General features: G+C 43.3%; 1 protein-coding gene across 6 annotated transcripts in view; it reads right to left on the bottom strand.

Moving 5' to 3' along the window:
• The window catches only part of LOC110523253 (ral guanine nucleotide dissociation stimulator), an 81,690-nt gene that overhangs the window by 35,877 nt on the left and 22,975 nt on the right, over nt 1–22,838 (bottom strand). For 4 of the 6 annotated variants that reach the window (XM_036976848.2, XM_090233773.1, XM_090233771.1 and 1 more), the window contains exon 2: nt 139–470. In XM_036976848.2, coding sequence (XP_036832743.1) covers nt 139–470 — 332 coding nt within the window. Of the gene's footprint in view, nt 1–138; nt 471–19,300; nt 19,892–22,838 lie in introns of those variants that run through there. The other 2 variants (XM_036976845.2, XM_036976846.2) reach the window with 2 other exon arrangements.

The following is a 22,838-nucleotide window of genomic DNA, read 5'->3' as shown; positions in this document are numbered from 1 at the left end:
CATTTATGTGTATCTCCATCCACCCAGCTTTTCCATCCATCTATATTTCTTCCACCAATCAACCAATGGATCTATCCATCCATCTGTCAATTCATCCATCTATCCCGACCTCTGTCTCTCCGCCCTCCCTCTACTCACCTGTTGAGCAGTAGGTCCAGGACCTGCTTGGTGGAGGTGAAGGAGCGGTAGGTGCAGAGGAAGATGGTGACGTAGGTGGAATCGTTGCCCCGGACCATGTACTCCACCAGCTTCTCCAGCGTGCCTGCCTTGATGGTGCGCACCTTGCACGTCTCGTACAGGCTGAGGGCCGCATCCGTCTCTACACCCAGCCAGCGCTGGCCCTTACTAGCCCCGCTGCCGCCACTGTGATGGCCAGGATGGTGGTGGTGGTGGAGCATCTGAACCTTCCGCAGGGTGATGGTGTACACCGCCCCGTCCTCCACCTCCTCACCGATCTCCTGGGTCGTATTCTGGAAGACAGAGGGCACGAGAGAGAGAGAGAGGGTTAGATACTCAATCTTTTTTACTTCCAGAGGCTATGACACACATGAAAACCAAATGAAGCCTGGTCCATACTAATTTAGCTTTTTCTCTAAAAGATTGGAGCTGGCTTTTACTTTAGTTACACATTGAACGATGCAATACATAGAACCATTGATTAATAGACTATTACTGTGTAATACAGTACATAGAACCATTGATCAATAGACTATTACTGTGTAATACAGTACATAGAACCATTGATCAATAGACTATTGCTGTGTAATACAGTACATATAACCACTGATTAAGACTATTGCTGTGTTATACAGTACATAACCGTTGATTAATAGACTATTGCTGTGGAATACAGTGCATAACCGTTGATTAATAGACTATTGCTGTGTAATACAGTACATATAACCACTGATTAAGACTATTACTGTGTAATACAGTACATAGAACCATTGATTAATAGACTATTGCTGTGTAATACAGTACATAGAACCACTGATTAAGACTATTGCTGTGTAATACAGTACATAACCATTGATTAATAGACTATTGCTATGTAATACATAACCATTGATTAATATACTATTGCTGTGGAATACAGTGCATAACCGTTGATTAATAGACTATTGCTGTGTAATACAGTACATAACCATTGATTAGACTATTGCTGTGTTATACATAACCATTGATTAATATACTATTGCTGTGTTATACAGTACATAACCGTTGATTAATAGACTATTGCTGTGGAATACAGTACATAACCGTTGATTAATAGACTATTGCTGTGTAATACAGTACATAACCATTGATTAGACTATTGCTGTGTAATACAGTACATAACCATTGATTAGACTATTGCTGTGTAATACAGTACATAACCATTGATTAGACTATTGCTGTGTAATACAGTACATAACCATTGATTAGACTATTGCTGTGTAATACAGTACATAACCATTGATTAGATTATTGCTGTGTAATACAGTATTGGAGTATTCCCCGCCACATGTTATTGGTATTATTGCGAGACAGTTTTAGAAGGAATTGATTTTATTTGCCTCTGGTCTAGGCTATAACAACTCCATTTCCCAGTGACAGACCATCACAGCGCCTTTGGTCCCACTCCTTCTGTTGATTTGTTGCACCCATACCAGTCTGGCCAAACAATACTCACTCCATCATCCTGTGACCCACTTGTTCAATATGGGTTATTTTTAGTCCAACGCAATAACACTCAAAATTGAACTAGCCCCTTAGTCTCAGGCCAAAAACAATTCTGGCACGCAACGTTATGCCACGACATGTTCCCAGTAGTTTTTGGTTCCTCGGCCAGCTGCTCGCCTCGCCAGCACAACACAACACAGGGCAGAGCACAGAGCACGGCCTTCTTATCGGATGGCATACAGGATGTGGATAAGGCCTGATAGCAGAAGCGGACAGACGTAAACAGAGTGAGGACCGAACAGCTGTGCTGTAGAGGATGGACATTATGACTGCCTGCTGACACACTGGGTGATATTTTAAAAATAGTCCAGTTGTTAAAGTAGCTGCTAGTGCTTTAGGCTTTCCAGCACAGCACTTGTTTCACGGCACTTCAAAAATGGTTTAAATAAATTGATGATTGCATTTATCTGAGGTTGCACTGATTGACTGTGCCGTTGTCCCTTTTCACAATGGAAAGTTTTGATCACAATGTCAAAAGCCACTGCCAAGACACTCATTCAACTATGTAATTTCATTAAACCACGGATAGGGGACACCCACGCAATCGGATGGGTCAACAGTCTGAAGTTGAAGGCAGACAGCCTGCGTTCCCTTTCTGGGTCGTGTTGAGGAAGTTTTGAGCCGGACTGAAACTCGTCTGGAAAATATTAGATATCATAAAACATGTTGTATAAATATTTACCCAAACGTGAGCTTGTGCTGTGTTGCACATGCAGTATCAGTGTCAGCCAAGGGGCTGATCTTAGAACAGATGTTATCCTGCTGTGGTGTCTATGACTATATAAACAGTCAGTCTCATGACTGATACGCTCCTTGAGCTATTATATGGGTCAGAACTTATCTCACATGCTAAAGCGAAGATGGGCAATCTTATCCTTTTATTCTAGCCAAGCAGTAACAATTTTACTAATAAACTAACCATAGTCTTTATTCAAGATTTTGATTGGGAGAATTTGATATGTTAAGGCCAGTTTATACTTGGTCTAAAGACATGTCTGTAGACAATGAGAACGTGACAACGACATTTCATTTATACTCCGGTGGAATGTCTGTAGAAAGTTGCTGCGACTGTCAGTTTTCTTGATGCACAGACGTGAAAAAAGCTAGAGGGAGAGAGTGAGTGAAGACGCCGTCAGCTAGAGGGAGAGAGTGAGTGAAGACGCCGTCAGCTAGAGAGAGAGAGTGAGTGAAGACGCCGTCAGCTAGAGGGAGAGAGAGAGTGAAGACGCCGTCAGCTAGAGGGAGAGAGAGAGTGAAGACGCCGTCAGCTAGAGGGAGAGAGAGAGTGAAGACGCCGTCAACTAGAGGGAGAGAAAGAGTGAAGACGCCGTCAGCTAGAGGGAGAGAGTGAGTGAAGACGCCGTCAGCTAGAGGGAGAGAGAGAGTGAAGACGCCGTCAGCTAGAGGGAGAGAGAGAGTGAAGACGCCGTCAGCTAGAGGGAGAGAGAGAGTGAAGACGCCGTCAGCTAGAGGGAGAGAGAGAGAGTGAAGACGCCGTCAACTAGAGGGAGAGAAAGAGTGAAGACGCCGTCAGCTAGAGGGAGAGAGTGAGTGAAGACGCCGTCAGCTAGAGGGAGAGAGAGAGTGAAGACGCCGTCAGCTAGAGGGAGAGAGAGAGTGAAGACGCCGTCAGCTAGAGGGAGAGAGAGTGAAGACGCCGTCAGCTAGAGGGAGAGAGTGAGTGAAGACGCCGTCAGCTAGAGGGAGAGAGAGAGTGAAGACGCCGTCAGCTAGAGGGAGAGAGAGAGTGAAGACGCCGTCAACTAGAGGGAGAGAAAGAGTGAAGACGCCGTCAGCTAGAGGGAGAGAGAGAGTGAAGACGCCGTCAGCTAGAGGGAGAGAGAGTGAAGACGCCGTCAGCTAGAGGGAGAGAGAGTGAAGACGCCGTCAGCTAGAGGGAGAGAGAGAGTGAAGACGCCGTCAGCTAGAGGGAGAGAATGAGTGAAGACGCCGTCAGCTAGAGGGAGAGAGAGTGAAGACGCCGTCAGCTAGAGGGAGAGAGAGTGAAGATGCTGTCAGCTAGAGGGAGAGAGAGTGAAGACGCTGTCAGCTAGAGGGAGAGAGAGAGTGAAGATGCTGTCAGCTAGAGGGAGAGAGAGAGTGAAGACGCTGTCTGCTAGAGGGAGAGAATGAGTGAAGACGCCGTCAGCTAGAGGGAGAGAGAGTGAAGACGCCGTCAGCTAGAGGGAGAGAGAGAGTGAAGACGCTGTCAGCTAGAGGGAGAGAGAGAGTGAAGACGCTGTCTGGCTGTCTGCCCTGTAGTCTGGTCCCGGCCCCGGCCTGTCTGGCTGTTCTGGCATGTCACCTAACACACACCAGATAACTTTGACTCCACAGAGAGTTAGAGTTGTCAACTCCAGTGTGTGTGTGTGTGTGTGTGTGTGTGTGGTCTTGTTCATCTAGCCCTGTGGTGACCTAAAATCCCCCAAAGTCCCCACAAGGATAGTAAAACAAGGAAAATTCCCCCTCGTGGGAACATTTCCCCATGTCCCCATGAGGACAAGGGCTATTTTAAGCTTAGGAATTGGGGTTGGGTTTAGGGTTAGATTTAGGGTTATGGTTAATGTTAGGGAAAATAGGATTTTGAATGGAATTTAGGTCCCCACGAGGACAGAAGAACAAAATGCGTGTGTGTGTCTGAGAGAACGTTGTTCTGAAAAGCAGCTATCTGCCTGTTATTACATTTATTTACTCTAATCTGTTGCTGGCTGTCCACACTCCACAGTAGATGGATCGTTCCATTTTGGCATGTTTAAAGGCGGTTCCTAAGTTCCAAATGTCAGTGTGTCTACCCTTGGGGTGACAGTAGGGTCATAAAACACCCCTCGTCTCCATAACCATGTCGGTTAGCTGTTAGAAGTTATTGCCCAGTGCTCCGTATTGGATGGTATTATTATCCCCTCAACCCCAACCTCCTGTCTAACACACACATAGCAGTAACCGTCAGGGGACTTTCCTAGTTCAGGAGACAGGGGTCTGTGTGTCTGTGTGTGTGTGAAGTACCTTACGTGCCTACAGTCAGTCAGATCTTCCCCTGACTGTGTGTGAGTACCGGATATGAGAGTATGTCAAGAGCTTCAACTGCTTTCAGAATAGGATGTATGCAGTGAGGATACACCCACAGCTGGTTACACTTACCTACACATACATGTATGGTCTGTTTAGGACGTAACTATGACAACATAAGGGAGATCCTGCATACAAACAAACACACCCACTGCAGGCAAAGAAAAGGCACATGAAGAAACGGTTGTCAATCAACAGGCTCCAGTGGGTGAGACACCAGATCGCTAGGACCCCACAGTTAGCTTGGAATTGGCTTACTCACACACAGCACCACAGAAACACACAGAACATTATTCACAATGACCAACTGACTTTCCTTAGTAACTACAACAAACTGACAACCCTGAAAGCGTTTGGATTACTTGGACATTATCTCTCCATCTCTCAATCTCTCCGTCTCTTTTGTGTGATTCCTCTCATTATTATTATTTACAGACAGACATTCCACTGGCGCTCCACAGGCCGTCTCAGCCTGCCGTCTCAGCCTGCCGCCATCGAGAGAGGGAGAGAGATGGTAGGGGGGGGGGGGGGGAATAGACAGAGGATGAAAAGGAAAGAGGGCAGACAAAGGGAGTAAGGGGAACAGGATGTTAACTAAAGGGAATAAGGACCTTTGTGCATGTGTACTGTATAATCAGTGTGTGTGTGTGTGGTACTAAGACAAAGTTGTGCTGATGTGAGACCATTCTGGGGGTTATTGTGGCCTATTCCAGGAAGGTTTATCTTTCTCTCTCACACACACAGACTTCCCAGGGGGGTTACAAGTGGAGGCTTGAAGTTTAGGCACTTCTCTCTGCTCTGCGGGGACTTAAAAGAGGGGGGTGAGATGGGAAGACAGGACCTCACACATACACACACACTGCACACACACTCATGGCTCTAGTAATGAGAATCTCTTATGCCTGTCTGCATTTGTCTACTTCATCAGCACTGACAAGTGGTGTGTGTCCTGTACTAGGGAAAGAGAGAGGGATGACATCCTTCCTCTGGACTTAAAGGGAAACACACGAAGGGACAGATGGATGGTGAATGGATGGGTAGCAACATGCAACAGGGTGGTGTAATGGACACATGAAAGGATCCATGTTGACACTGAGCAAACTTTGTTTAGGTGCCAATACAAACCACTAGTGTATGTTTTGTTGAGTTTTAGCCCATGATGCAATCCACCAAATGTAAATAACAAAATGCTGTTAGAGTATTAACTTCCTGTAAGGAAGTGTTTCGATAAGGACACTATACGGATTTCCCTTGTTGTTGCAATGTTCCTGTAAGTCTAGAAAGCCAGACAGCTGTGTTTTGACCACTCACTCCCCCTCTCCCTCCTTCTTTTCTCCTCTCCTTCTCTTCCCCTCCCTAATTATCTCCTCTCTCCCTCTGTAAGACACATCTGGAATTAGTCTCTCTTCTCTGTCCACATCGCTCTTTCTTTCTCTTCCTTCTAAAGTTTCTATTCACTCCAAGCTTCACCTGGTTCCTTTCCCTCAATGTAATCTGGAAGCATAACCACAATGGGGCTCGTGCACGTAACACGAACACTCATAGAACACACAAGTATGCACACACACACTGAGCGTAATCCCCATTAGTCTAAAATTGTTTGTGTGTGTGTGTGTGCAAATGTTTGTGTGTTTCTTAAGAGTGTTCATCAGCTCAAGTACCCAGTTTCCTACACACAGGCACACAAATCCCTGCACTTGCAGACCAAATAGCACTGGAAAGAAAACAGGACAAAAACCTGCCCAAACTATACAGAAAACAGCTTGCAACAAATGTGACTGCACTGGTGGTGGAAAAGACCATGTTATCATAACATTGTCAAAAGAGTTAGTTTATTGAGAAACATTTTGTTTATATATGGAGCCTTCAGAAAGTATTCAGACCCCTTGACTTTTTCCCTATTTTGTTACGTTACAGCCTTATTCTAAAACTTTTTTTTTCCCCTCATCAATCTACACACAATAACCCATAACGATGAAGCAAAAACACATTAAGAAATTATTGCAAAATTATAAAAAACTAAAATATCACATTTATATAAGGATTCAGACCCTTTACTCAGCGATTACAGCATAGAGTCTTCTTGGGTATGATGCTACAAGCTTGGCACACCTGTATTTGGGGAGTTTCTCCCATTCTTCTCTGCAGATCCTCTCAAGCTCTGTCAGATTGGATGGGGAGTGTCGCTGCACGGCTATTTCCAGGTCTCTACAGAGATGTTCGATCTGGTTCAAGTCCGGGCTGTGCCACTCAAGGACATTCAGAGACTTGTCCCGAAGCCACTCTTGCGTTGTCTTGGCTGTGTGCTTAGGGTCATTGTCCTGTTGGAAGGTGAACCTTTGCCTCAGTCTGAGGTCCTGAGCGCTCTGGAGCAGGTTTTTAATCGAGTACATTGCTCTGTTCATCTTTGCCTCGATCCTGGCTAGTCTCCCAGTCCCGGATGCAGAAAAACATCCCCACAGCATGATGCTGCCACCACCATGCTTCACCGTAGGGATGGTGCCAGGTCTACAAGTATTTTGCTACACTCGCAATAACATCTGCTAACCATGTGTATGTGACCAATAAAATGTTATTGGATTTTAAGGTTTCCTCCAGTAGTGATGCTTGGCATTCAGGTCAAAGTATTCAATCTTGGTTTCATCAGAGAATCTTGTTTCTCATGGTCTGAGAATCTATAGGTGCCTTTTGGCAAACTCCAGGCTGTCATGTGCCTTTTACTGAGGAGTGGCATCCATCTGGCCACTCTACCATAAAGGCCTGATTTGTGGAGTGCTGCAGAGATGGTTGTCCTTCTGAAAGGTTCTTCCATCTCCACAGAGGAACTCTTGAGCTCTGTCAGAGTGACCAATGGGTTCTTGGTCACCTCCTGACCAAGGCCCTTCTCCCCCAATTTCTCAGTTTGGCCAGGCGGCCAGCTCTAGGAAGAGTCTTGGCGGTTCCAAACTTCTACCATTTAAGAATGATGGAGGTCACTGTGCTCTTGGGGACCTTCAAATGCCCCAGAAATATTTTGGTAGCCTTACCCAGATCTGTGCCTCGACACAATCATGTCTCTGAGCTCCACAGACAATTCCTTCTCACTCATGACTTGGTTTTTGCTCTGACCTAACCTAACATAATGTGGAAAAAGGCAAGAGGTTTGAATACTTTCCGAAGGCCCTGTATGTATTTATTTTAGAGCCACATACTCTGTCCTTTGGGGTATGTCACAACACAGAATCAATTCATTGGCCCTAACTTTCCTTTTGTGAAATAACTTCATATTTTGGGATGCTATAACTGACTCAACACTCCCAACAAAAAACAATATGAAAGTTGTGCTTTTATTAATGAACCAGAAAACTATCAAGAGCTACAGTATATCTGAACATTTATCTAAGTTAGCTGGCTAACTTCATCCTAACTTAAGGTTAGGGATTGCATTTTGGGACACATTTTTGGAATGCCTCTTGCCAACATCACCCTAACATTACTACACTTACACCCAACCTACGAATGGACTGAACCAAAAACCAAACAAGGGGGTGTATGTCGGGGACAGAACAGCCCTCCCTGCCAGAGACTGATGTCTCAGTGGCCAACAGTCACTCTCTACCCCCCTTCTCGCGAACCCTGATGGCCCCTGAAGTGAAGCGATGATATCATGTGCCACTTAGATCTCTGATCGGCCCGGGCGATTGTTTATATCTTGCCTTCAGTCCCTCCACGGCTGCCACATTCAATCCCTCCTCTCTCCTTTTCTCATTCAGCCAAGTCTCTCAGGATTACTTTATGGTTGCTATAATTAAGCTAAGGTCCAAGGGGGTGTGGTATATTTCCAATATACCACGGCTAAGGGCTATTCTTAGGTACGTCGCAACGCCCCTAGGCTGTGGTATATTGGCAATATAACACAAACACCTTATTGCTATTAAAAACTGGTTACCAACATAATTAGAGCAGTAAAAATACATGTTTGTCATACCCATGGTATACGGTCTGATATACCACGGCTGTCAGCCAATCAGCATTCAGGGATCGAACCCCGTCAGTTTATAATGTATTAATGTGGTTATAATAAGGACACTCCTTCTACTATCCATCCAGGTACGTGTAGAATGTACAGTATGGGTGGGCAAAGTATCATTAATGGAATCAATTCTTGGTTTTAGAGAATGCTACAGAGGATATGTGGAGGAGAAGGCCAGAGAGAGAGTAAGGAGAGCGATAGAGAGGGGAAGTTCTTTGGCAAAGGGCTAATGCTGGTGGCTAATGCCGGTAGCGTCTGCTGTGACATCTCTAAAGTCCTGTGAGGACCCTAGGCTCATAGCTTTAACACCCATATATATATATATATATAAGAAGTAGTGCTGGATGCATATGCATATATATATATATATATATATATTATAAACTGTTATTTTGTGAGGGAACATACTAAACGCATGTATCCTGTACTACGGTAACAAAGGGTCACAGGGTTTAACTCTCTTTTCATTTTCCATCTCACACACTAGCCCTTCATCTCCTAAGGAAATGATTACCCTACAATTAAATAAATGTGTGCTTTGGTCCGAAGTTGGAGCAGGATATCTGGCCTGGTATGTTCTGGCACGTTGCTGCTGGTTTTAACAGAGCAGTGAGAGTCAGCACATGAAACATCAGGTGGACACCTACGCAAACCAGGGGAGGACTGAGCAAAGCAGAAACTCATCTAATTCAGTCTGTTATGACAACTCTTGTTTTGTCCTCATTTATGTATTTTGGGCTAGTTAAAATAATTTGGCACGCAATATTCCAAATCAATACTTCAGCAATGTAGAATAAATAAAAGAGGGTGTTAGTGCCCATTTGCTTACAGAGACCTGAAAAGTTGGGCTCTCTGAAAATCCTCTCTGTATTTATTTCACCCAAAAGGCACCATCAGTCTTCTTAGCAGTGGGAGTTAGGTTTGAAAGGATTGATACTGTCAATCTGTAGCTGACCAAAGGAGCGAGTCTGTCTGCAAGACACCCACGCAAAAACAATTTATTAGAGCAGTGTTAGCATGGAGGAGTAATGCTATCACCAGAAGTGAACTCCCTTTAAAACAGCACAGACTGGCCATTGGATATCTAACCGGAGCAAGCCCAAGGTTGGGTCTTTGTGTTTCACCCTCCTTTGTTTGGTGTCGGTGAAGAAGGTCAAGTTCCTTCATTGCTGTGGCTATGACTGGGAAGGTGTAAGATAATAGGATAATATTGGAGACAACACTGTGTGCTGCTAGCCTGCGTCTTCTGTTTTGGGTCAGACACACACATTCCTCTGTGCAGGAATCTGTAAGAATAACACTGTCGCACTTTACTATGACAATATGGAGGAGAGGAATGAGGACTGGAAGTAACTAAGGGGGAAAAGGGGTACCACAGGGTTGACCAATCTTTATTTTACATTTTCATATTGCTAGCAAATATTTTGTCCCTGTTCCGTAAATTCCCCCAGACTTAAGAGTCATCTTTTCCGGCTGATAATCAGATCGAGCGTAACGTAAACTTGTTTTTGAAATGATTATGTTCTCTCAATGGCCGTAAATCAACACCTAGCTCTGGCTGCCAGAGCTCTGTGGGGGTGGACGTTTAAAGGGACAACAGGGAGATAAAGAACTAGGCCTGATGGGGTCCAGATGTGCAGCTGTAGTACTGTACTGCTTGAGCCTCAGTCTCCCTTTAGAGAGCCCTGTCACCACAATATGGCCTCCATTCACATCCCTCTGCAATTCTGCCCTCTTCAAACCCTGCTCTCACATCTCCTTTCCTCTATAGCAGCACTCCCGTTCACTCCTTTTCACTGCCCTAAATCAATCCCCCCTCTCTCTCTCGCTCCCAACTCTAAATCACTGTCCCTTCTATTGTCCAGCCCTTTTTGTCATTCAATGCTGTTCAGTGTTCTCTCAATCGATAATACAACAATGCCGTGACGACAACACAAGGAGCTCTGTGTCTATCAGACTCCGTGCCGGGCAGACTCTGCTTTGGTTTGTCATGTCTGAACTATAGGCCTCTGATCGGAGAGAACTCGACATTGAATACACACAAAACCAGTGGTGTAAAGTACTGTGCTTTGCTTAATATAAGGAATTTTAAATGATTTATACATTTACTTCTGATATTTAGGTATACTTTAGCAATTACATTTACTTTTGATACTAAAGTATATTTAAAACCAAATACTTTTAGACTTTTAATCAAGTAGTATTTTACCAGTTGACTTTCACTTTTACTTGAGGAGCTTTCTATTAAAAAGGTATCTATACTTTTACTCAAGTATGACAATTTTTCCACCACAGCACAAAACCAAAACTACCAGCCAAAACCAGAGATGTTCCCTTTTCTTTATATGACCTAGAAAAAGATGTAATGTTGTCAATGTGTTGTGATATGCAATCCATTAACTCCCTGATCCTATGACCTAAGGATAAGGTAACAACTACATTCAGCTGTTTGGGTCCTTATCTATAGGCATGACCTATAGAACATACTAGAACAGGCTTAACAACAGTGTTATTTTTCTCATCTGCAAGAGCTAACACAGGAGTTTCAAACTGAAAATATCAAAGCAATACAGAAATGACAGAAAGCTGACCTGACCATAAGAAGAATGACGTAGCATTTATAATAAAAGCAGAACCTTAAAAGACATTCAATAACGCTTTGAATCTTTCTGAAACTAAAGCCTTATCCTGAATTTCTTTTGAGGTATTCAAAATCTTTTTCAACCGTTCTAACCCAACAGCAGAGTAATCTCATCCAGTGTTTTGAACAGTGAAGTTCGGCTCGCCCTGCATTCCCTGAGCCATTTTAACGACCCGGACTCTTTGGCGTCTAATCACGTAAATACGTTTCGCTTTAGTGCTGTGACCTAGAAGAACATCATGTTATTGTTTATGGCCAGAGGATAACAAGGAATTAAGTAGTAGTGCTGGATGCATGACATCATCAACTGTAGATGAGTGGAATCGATCTGATAGCCTTCGCTGGGAGCATCTTAATTGAATTTCCTAGTGGAAGGTTAAAAGGAAGGGCAGAAAGAGGGAGGGACATGGAGAACGAGGGAGGAAAATGGATGAAAAGAGAGGGAGGAGAGATTAAGAGAGGGACTGATGGAGAATGTAGGTAGAAGGAAACAGACACGTGGAGACAGAGTGTTTACAGGATTCTGGGGAAGCCTCTCTCAAACCCAGACTGGCTCAATATCCTACGATTACACAACCACTCACACACTATCAGATGGGAGAAGGCAGGTATTGGGTTTCCAGGAAAACACTGAATACAGACAGTCGAGGATCAATACATCTCCAGAGGTATCAAAGCTAAAACTGGGCCTGAAGTTGAACACCATCTGCTTTTATGGCCTCAAGACAGGCGTGGAGAGTGAGTGTGCAGGTAGCTTAGTGGTTAAGAGCAATGGGCCAGTAACCAAAAGGTTGTTGGTTCAAATCCTCAAGCCAACTAGGTGAAAAATCTAATCAATGTGCCCTTGAGCAAGGCACTTATCCAGAGCGACTAACGGGAGCAGTTAAGAGCATCTGATAAAATGTATCTTCAGAATGTCTTGAGCTAAACCCAATGAGAAAGTGGTGTAAGACGAATTGGGTATGAGAGGCCTGTCTTTTAAAATCGAAGAGAAGAGGGGACCTGACATAGAAGTTAGCTAATCACAATGAGGGTATTAGGACTGTGGTAGGAAGGGAGGGCCTTCACTTTCACTGAGGGTCACAGAGAGGATTTATATGTCTAGTGAAAAGGCCGAATAGGGTCTATAAAGTGAGTGTTGGGAGACATTCAATTTGACAGAAATGCCATAATGTAACATTCTCCGCTTTCTAGAGGACCAAAGAAAACATAAAACAGGCATGCGTCAAACAAACCATTCTTTGAAAATGTCTGTTCTATTTTACAGAAATGAGATAAACGGCCTGAAATTCTTGCCTCAAACTCACAGTCAATTTGCAGACGAAAACAAAATATAATACTAACATGAAAAAGCCACCCAGCAGAAGCTGGCTCTCTCGATGGTTCTTGAAGGCCAAAGAGGAGCTTGTGTGTTTGGTTTGCAGTGGTGTGTGTATGCGGCGAGTGCCCTGGAGTGAGAAGACTGATTAGCCTTAATCAACTAACAGGATTAAGAGTTGGAGGGATTAGATGAAGGCACAGTACCGCCACTCTCCAGGCACGTGACCAGCATTGGCGATACACGCATGCAGATTCCCAAAATGCCAAGCTGAAAATTTGCCACTCCGTGCCTTTAAAAAAACATATATTTTACCTTTGTTTAACTAGGCAAGTCAGTTAAGAACAAATTCTTATTTACAATGACGACCTAGGAACAGTGGGTTAACTGCCTTGTTCAGGGGCAGAACGACAGATTTTGACCTTGTCAGCTCGGGGATTGATCCCCACCTTGATCAACAGGAATCATGAGACAAACACCATGCTTGTTCGATAGCCTCGTGTCATCCTCTGCATTTAGAGGAAGATATAGAGTAGATTTATATATTGTCAGTTTGGGATTTCAGAAACAGGGACTCAGCCAAGGCTAAAATCATTTTAATTTCTTCAAAACATAATGTAGACCTATTGACTACGGATGGTTATCGAGACAGGGGGCTAAAGGCTTCTGCATGCTTCAGTGTACTCGCATACTCCCTTAAAAGACCTTCGCCTGAAAAATATGAAAAAGCGGCAAAAGTGCTGTTTGTCCATCTTGAGACGCCGTAGCCAGTATACACTTCCTCAAAATAGTCAGAATGAATCTAAGATAACTTAAGAAATCTGTCAATAATTTAATTTTTTTTGCAGAGGAGATCTTAGTTGCGTAATTTTACATCTAACTAAGATGTTTGGTGCAGTATTTCTCAAGTGAAAAAGTGTGAATGAAAATGAGTTGTCTATCGCTGAATAAAAAACAAACACTTCACTGAAGAATCCCTACTGTTGACCAATGACCGACGTAGGGGCGAAGACTTCGGCTCCGAACTTGGGCTTGCCTCGAGAAATGTTTGTGTGTGCACGTACAGTCGAAAAAAACATTGCCAAAAACCAAAACATCACAAAATGTCGTCATAATATATGCATTAACTGTTCCGGATAGGAAGCATGCAGACGCCTTAACAGACCTCTGCTATGTGTGACACAGTTTAGTGTTTTTTTCTGTTTACGAAATAATGGTATACAGTAAGCACCTGAGAGACATGGATGTTGTTGTATGTGTGTTAATATTTCCCTTTCCATGAACTACTAAACTGTACTTGACAGGCCAAGGCAAACCATTTCAACACACTATGGTCTAGTACTATATCTCTTGCAGACTGAGAAGTACTGAAAAGTAGGTTGAACACATAAATTGCTCAAATAGAGTGACTGGCTGGTCACTTCTTTTTCCTTCTCGATTTGGTCTATTTATGTTTATTGGAGGGAAAGTTGGCCGTGGAAAGAATGTGTCAGCCGGCTGAGACCTACGTCCCACTGTGTCTACGGGGGGGAAATGCTGGATGAACAAAATGTTTTTACCGTGAAGATCTCTATGGTCTGTAATATTATCATTATAGTATAATGGAAACTACAATCAAATCTAATCTGTTTAAGCAATGTGTATTCAGTATCTTTGTTTACAGCTACCCGCAGGGCACACACACCTGTCTTATTCTTGACTACCGGCAGGGCACACACACCTGTCTTATTCTTGAACAGTTCTGAAATGCGTGCGAGCGGAGTCCATATGGAATCTAGAGTAGCCTACTCAAAACCATTCTGTTAGTTTATTGGAAAACAACTATGTTCCTCGGCATACACATCAAGGACAAACTGAAATGGTCCACCCACACAGACAGTGTGGTGAAGAAGGAGCAACAGCAACAGAGCTTGTCACCCAAAACTCTCCCAAACCTTTTTCAGATGCACAATTGATAGCACCCTGTTGGGCTGTATCACCGCCTGGTACAGCAACTGCACCGCCCACAACCACAAGGCTCTCCAGAGGGTGGTGCAGTCTGCACAACACATCACCGGGGGCAAACTACCTGCCCTCCAGGACAAGGACAACAACCAGGGCAACAACCACCCGAGTTTACCCCGCTATCATCCAGAAGGTGAGATCAGTACAGGTGCATCAAAGCTGGGACTGAGACAGAAGCCGTTTTTCAGTCTCAAGGCTATCAGACTGTTAAACAGCCATCACTAACACAGAGAGGCTGGTGCCTACATAGAGATTCAAAATCCTTGGCCACTTTAATAAATGGATCACTAGTCACTTTAATAATAATGTTTACATATCTTATATTACTCATATACTGTATTTTATACCATCTATTGCATCTTACATATGCCGCACAGTCATCGCTCATCCATATATTTTTATGTACATATTCTTATTCCATCCCTTTCAATGTGTGTGTAGTAGGTAGTTGTTGTGGAATTGTTAAATATTACTGCACTGTCGGAACTAGAAGCACAAGCATTTCGCTATACTCACATTAACATCTGCTAACCATGTGTATGTGACTTAATCTCATTTTTACTGCAAACTGCTGCATATCTACAGATAGGATTTTAACGTTTTGTCTAACGCTGCAGAATTATTTTGCTGCACCAATACAGGTCCAGGTAAGATCCTACATCTCTACTACTGACTAAATACTGTATTCAAGGTTTAATTGAATTCCCTATCGTTCAGGTAATATTCAGTCCAAACTACTACACCTCCATTCCTAATGCGCAGACTACTTCAAGCAGAGAGTAATCAGTGAGGTCACTTTCTATTCTCCTCTTTGACCAAGTTTTGCTGATGATTTAGGGCCATAAGATATGGCTACAGAGTGTGTCAGTGAACACGATACACCTGTTTCCTTCTGCCAGCACACTATAACTAAGAGCCTGGCACGAAATTTGCCAGTTGCTCTCGCTCAAGCTTCCTCTGATTTTGTACAGTACAGTATGGGTGGAGGAAGTATAGTTGTTGCTCAATGAAACAGCAGATGTAAAATTCAGCTGAGGCCATTATTTTCCCAAAGGACAAGCAGCAGTGGAGTTATTCAGCTAGCCAACTCTCCCCGACCCCCCTCCAGAACTACACGAGGAAGAAGACTTGAACAAAGAAAATGATTCTAACAAAGATTTCGAAGATCCATGGATGGACGACACGCTTCACAGTCACACACTACTCACAAAAGGTCATTACTGTACAGGAACGTTTCAGTCATTTAAGAGGCATTATTTCCCCCACAGACATAAAAGATATTTCAGTATGAGACTACTTCAATACATGTTGCTTCTCCCAAACCCATCCAGTTTTTTTCTCTGGTTATTTTAGTTAATTGGTTATAATAGGGGAAGAGTGTGGAGTTGAAGGATTTCAACCCCGTACACTGAGATTGGACACCAGAGAGGCTGTGGGTTGGAGGCAGTCTGACCTGTCTGAGCTTTAGAAAACCCCTGATCTTATTGCTGCCTTGGAGCCAGGAGAGAGAATTAGAAAGCTGTAGTGACTCACACACACAGCTGTCGACAGAGTGCACACACAGCCACATCCCCTGCCCACACACCCTCATTCAAGGGTTCTTTATTTTTACATTGTAAAATAATAGTGAAGACATCAAAACTATGAAATAAAACATATGGAATGATGTTAAATAAATAAAAATATATTTTATATTCAAGATTCTTCAAAGTAGCCACCGTTTGCCTTGATGACAGCTTTGCACACTCTGGAAGGCTATTACAACAGTCTTGAAGGATTTCCTAAATATGCTGAGTACATGTTGGCTGCTTTTCCATCACTCTGCGGTCCAACTCATCCCAAACCATCTCAGTTGGGTTGCGGTCAGGTGATTGTGGAGGCCAGGTCATCTGATGCAGCACTCTGTCACTCTCCTTCCTGGTCAAATAGCCCATACACAGCCTGGAGGTGTGTTGGGTCATTGCCCTGTTGAAAAACAGCGCAAACCAGATGGGATGGCGAAACGCTGCAGAATGCTGTGGTTGCCATGCTGGTTAAGTGTGCCTAGACTTCTAAATAAATCACAGACAGTCTCACCAGCAAAACACCCCCACACCATCACACCTCCTCCTCCATGCTTCACGATGGGAACTACACATGCGGATATCATCTGTTCACCTACTCTGCGTCTCACAAAGACACGGTGGTTGGAACCAAAAATCTCAAATTTGGACTCATCAGACCAAAGGACAGATTTCCACCGGTCTAATGTTCATTGCTCGTGTTTCTTGGCCCAAGCAAGTCTCTTATTATTATTGGTGTCCTTTAGTAGTGGTTTCTTTGCAGCAATTTGACCATGAAGGCCTGATTCACACAGTCTCCTCTGAACGGTTGATGTTGAGATGTCTGTTACTTGACATCATTTGGGTTTTTATTTATTTCTGAGTCTGGTAACTCAAATTAATTTATCCTCTACCGCAGAGGGAACTCTGGGTCTACCTTTCCTGTGGTGGTCCTCATGAGAGCCAGTTTCATCATAGCGCTTGATGGTTTTTGCGACTGCACTTGAAGAAACGTTCAAAGTTCTTGAAATTATCCGGATTGACTGACCTTCATAAATTAAAGTAATGATGGAATGTCGTTACTCTTTACTTATTTGAGCTGTTCTTGCCATAATATGTGTAACGGATGTGAAACGGCTAGCTAGTTAGCGGTGGTGCACGATAAATAGCATTTCAATCGGTGACGTCATTTGCTCTGAGACCTTGAAGTAGTAGTTCCTCTTGCTCTGCAAGGGCCGTGGCTTTTGTGGAGCGATGGATAACGATGCTTCGTGGGTGACTGTTGTTGATGTGTGCAGAGGGTCCCTGGTTCGCGCTCGGGTATGGGCGAGGAGACTGTCTAAAGTTATATTGTTACATATGGACTTGGTATTTTACCAAATAGGGCTATATTCTGTATACCTTGTGACAACACAACTGATTGGCTCAAACGCTAAGAAGGAAAGAAACTGCACAAATGACCTAACAAGACTACCTCATGAAGCTTGTTGAGAATTCCAAGGTGTGCAAAAAATGTCATTAAGGCAAGAATCTGGAATATAAAACATATATTTTTTATTTGTTTAACACTTTTCTGGTTACTACATGATTCCATATGTGTTTATTTCATAGTTTTGATGTCTTCACTGTCTACAATGCAAAAAAATAGTAAACAGAAAGAAAAACCCTGTATTGAGTAAGTGTGTCCAAACTTTGGACTGGTACTGTAAATTACACATATATATATATTTTTTTATTTTTACCCCAATTTTTACTTTTTCTCCCCAATTTCGTGATATCCCATTGGTAGTCTTGTCCCATTGGTAGTCTTATCCCATTGGTAGTCTTGTCCCATTGGTAGTCTTGTCCCATTGGTAGTCTTGTCCCATTGGTAGTCTTGTCCCATTGGTAGTCTTGTCCCATCGCTGAAACTCCCGTATGGACACAGGAGAGGCGAAGGTCGAGGGCCATACGTCCTCCGAAACACGACCTTGCCAGACAGGTTGTGTCCCACATCTAAAATCAGTCCCTGATTCAAGGGGGAAAATGAAGAAATGCAGTGGAACTGGCTTCGAAGTCCAGAGTTGAGTTTGAGGGACATAGCCTATTACTGACATCACCAGCGAGGCAGTGTGTTATTTGGAAAGTAGAAAACATACTGCTTGGACAACAGTCAACACTGTGACGTATTGAAATCCAATTGAAACGATTATTGTGACTGGTTCACTGGCTTCGTTTTAAAAGCTGTCTTGTACCATTTGGGGGGAAAACAACTAGTGACGGGTGTTGTGTCTGTTCCATACAATAATAGTGTTTTTAAAACATTAAAATCAAATTGATGATGGCTCCAACTCATATAACCTTGTCCTCAAAAGGGATTTCATGGATGATTATTTATGACTGGTATTCATTTAATAAGCAGCATAGACTTGTTGAGCAATTTCTTTAGTAAAATTATAACAGTAACTATAACGATTTTCTTGTTCAGTGTCTATGCATTGTGGACCAATATATTGTTAACTAATTAGTTGTACTAAAAACTAAAATCAGGGTACTTATGTTGTTTGAAGGGCTCACTTGCTAAACAGACATGTGTCTCAATGTTCGATCCCTGTACAAATAAAGGATACATACAAAATAAAATAAAAACAGGCTATATTAAGAAATAATAAACAGTTACATGTTTGTTCTTCATCAATAAAACATATCGATTTCACAACGTGTGTTGAACTTTTCTGGAAAGAAACGGCTACTCAAACTATGTTGATGCATTTCAAAAGGATTACAACTATAGCCTACTAATGTTGATGCGCACTTAAACGTATTGGACTTCAATAACTGTGTCATTGATACTAAGGCAGAAGTAAACAACAAAACACAACCCCGTATCCTCTCAAACCCCTAGGCTATAAACCTTCATCAATCACTTGTGGTAGCTTGGATAACAGACCAGTTAACAAACGCATTGAAAACCGCACACAAGGCTACAGTGCGCAGTAAATAAGTTATTTCGTTACCTCCAACTGCGGAAGGTCAGGGTCCAGTTGGGTGAAGCTATGCAAGACCACAGGGCTCGCATCCCCGGCGACCTCTAGTTTCACCCCGTCCCAGATGTTGCGTATCCTCCAGGTGCTGGCATCGAACATCACATCAGGGGAACTCAGCTTGATACTGCGTCCCTCGCACTGAGCTCCCGTTAGATAAACCATTGGTGTCGTCCGTCGGTATCACTACAACAGCAACAATGTCATATGAAGCCTACACCGTGGTAGTCTTCCCCCATGTCTTGCGGGTAAAACGGCGTCCTGTTTTTTCTCTCACAAAAGCCCTTGACAAACTGAACACCCAGGAGGAGTGTGTAGGCTACTACTGACTGCTCTCTGTGTTTGTTGTTTTTATGTCTGCTCTGCTCCGGGAAGCGGGGACAGAGGTTGGCTTGGAAAGAATGGGACAGCTCGTTTTGCATGGCCCGGTTCCCGGGGTTAGTGGCGATTTAACTTAAGGACCAATGGAATGATCTAAACATTTTAAAAACTCCGTTAACCGGGTCACCGGGCCATGCAAAACGAACTGGCCCATTCAGCCGGGTCCATAGCTCCTCCCCCGACGCAGGAACGCCTGCCCCCTCGTGGGAAGGTTATGTCATTTTCGCAGCAACGTGATGTGGGCAGAAAGTCGTTCTGTAGGACATAGGTCGTAAACTGTACAGCTCTTAAAACGATTCACACCCTTATGTTATCCATCCTATGCTGTATTCTTGCACTTCAAAAATATACGTTTGAGAGGGCCACCAACAGAAATGTAAACGGTGAAAAATGTCTCATGAAATTTTAACTCGCAAATAGCACTTGCTTTTTTTGTATTTTTATTTAACCCGGACGACGCTGGGACAATTGTGCACCGCCGTATGGGACTGCCGATCACGGCCGGTTGTGACACAGCCTGGGAACGAACCAGGGTCTGTAGTGAAGCCTCTAGCACTGCAATGCAGTACCTTAGACCGCTGCAGCACTCGGGAGTCCAAAGTATTTATATGATCTGTATCCATACCATGAGAGCAATATTAGGCTTTTCTAAATTTTAATATAGGCCTAGCTATAGCTATCCTGTATGTATGTGTTGCCTAACCTTCTGTTCATTATCATTTCTATTAAATCTATTAAGCCTACCTACATTATAACCTGCCTCCTTACTGTCTTCCATGATAGAAACACTGACATATTATATTACATTAAAGCATTGATGCATATTTCATATGTTTTCATTCTCCTTCCTCCAGTCTTTGTTAGTACTTGTATTTGATTATTTTACGATGATAAGCATTTTGTTACCTGTATTGGAAAGCGCTATTCAAATAAAGTTATTGTTATTATTAAAGGCAATGTTTGAAAAAACATATGTCTTTCACAGTTTAAAGATTAAGCTGTGAATGTGAAATACTTGAAGGAGACAGAAACTAACTCATTTGTTTTGTTGAGTATAGAACAGGGCAGTCTGAGCTGCCCCCACACATATCCTCAGCAACCTTTTGGTTGCTCCACTTTCTACATCTGTTTTGCGTTATGTGTGGGCTGAGCCGCCCGAGTCACTGCCAGTAAACGCAGGCTGAAAACAAAGTCAGGGAGGCTGAGGAATGTGAAGAGGGAGAATGGAGAGCAGAGAGGGGTGGGGGTTTAGGGGTTGGGGCTGACTAGGGACAATGTTGGGGTGCTGCTGTTTTCAGTGAAAAACTAAGGTCATTAGTGGGTTTCGAAGTGAGTACAACATTTAAGTGAGATGTGGTTGCTTCACCTAGCTATCTTAAGCTGACTGGATAACTAAAATGACTCAAATATAAATGTAGTGTATCTTTGCAGAAATGTGAATGTGTTATTGTAATAAAACATGATATAGTATGTATTTATTTTGTGTGTGAGCGTGTGCGTGTGCGTGAGTGCCCGCGTGTGTGTAGGGATGTAATGGTAACCCTATTAACGCCGCACCAGCGGTCATGGGTCAAATTCCACGTGACTGTTGAGTCACGGTAACCACTACAAAACTGCGCTCTGTAAATGAATGGCGCTGATAGCAAGTTTGGCTATTAACGCCTAACAGCCCTCAAGTCACAAATGGCCTAGTACTCAATCAATCATTCAATCAAATTGATTTAAAATCAAACACTTTATGATTAAATTGGAATAATCTGAACAATGATAATAAATTATTGATGATGGAAGTTAGAGGTCCTGTTCCGAAATGGACCCGGGCATTTCCCACCCAGACCCGATATGCAAAAATACATTTTTTAAACATTCATGGTCTCCGTGGATCTTATTTCAAACTCAAAGCCAAACACAACAGCAGCTATCGGAGACGCATATTTGATGTGAGGCTAATAATTAGCTTCTTGATAAACTGAATCAGGTTAGTAACATCTGAGGTTGAAGTGAAAACATTCAAAAGGGTAGCTCCCCAGGAACCGGGTATCACCTGTTGCGTATTGAGAGCCAGTTCCTCAAACAGCTGGTTGAAAAAAAACTGGAGGAGCTCCATTTGAGACTGAAGAACTGTAAAATCTTATGTTCCTCTGAGTTGTGGTTGAACAAGGACAATATAATGTACATCTCTGGTTTTCCTAAACGTCGGCAGGACAGAATGACAACTTCAGGTAAGCTTTGTTAACAGTAGCTGGTCCGTGACCTCTAATATTAAGGAAGTCTCGAGGTTGTGCTTCCCTGAGTTAGAATAAGCTGTAGACCATATTATTTACCAAGAGAGTTTTCATCTATATTTTTCATAGTTGTCTATTCATCCCCATAAACCGATGCTGGCACTAAGACTGACCTCAACGAGCTGTATAGTGCCATACTCAAACAAGAAGATGCTCATACATAGGCGGCGCTCCTAGTTGCCAGAGATTTTGTTATGCAGAAAAAACTTAAATCTGTTTCACCTAATTTCTTCCAGCATGTCACCTGTGCAACTAGAGGCAAAAAACTCTAGATCACTTACACACACAGAAATGCTGTGACGTCTACTCCCGCTCCTCCCCTCCGACGTCGCCAGTATACTAACCACTGTTCCTGGCATCCTTCTATACGCACACCTGGCACCAATCATTACGTGCACCTGCACTTCATCATGAGGCACACCTGGACTCCATTACCTCACTCATTACCCTATATGTGGCACTCCCTTAGGTTCTTTACCCAGTCAGTATTGTTTCTGTGTCTATGTTAAGACACCACTATGATGGTGTCTCGTTTCATGTTTGTTGGTTTATTAAACATATCACCTGCTTCTCAACTCTCAGCATCTTTGTTACAGAATACTGACTCAAACAATGGAAGCAGCAGGAAAACAGAATATCTCCCAGACAGTCGACGAGCAGGGATACCTTCTTCGTCAACACCACGACCAGCTGGCACAACTGGAGACAGCTATGGAAGAGGTTCTTCGCAGTGTGCAACATCTTGAGCATACCCGGGAGGTGTTTCAGTAAACTAGCAGAGGATACTCTACAACCAGTCGACCCAGCACAACAGCCCATTCAGCAACAAGCTCAGGTCAGTGATG

This window comes from Oncorhynchus mykiss, chromosome 5 (assembly GCF_057628025.1).
Source record: "Oncorhynchus mykiss isolate SJ-2025 chromosome 5, ASM5762802v1, whole genome shotgun sequence".
Classification (NCBI taxonomy): domain Eukaryota; kingdom Metazoa; phylum Chordata; class Actinopteri; order Salmoniformes; family Salmonidae; genus Oncorhynchus; species Oncorhynchus mykiss.
Note: the sequence above shows the minus strand (reverse complement) of the source record. Positions and strands in the feature narration are given on the sequence as shown.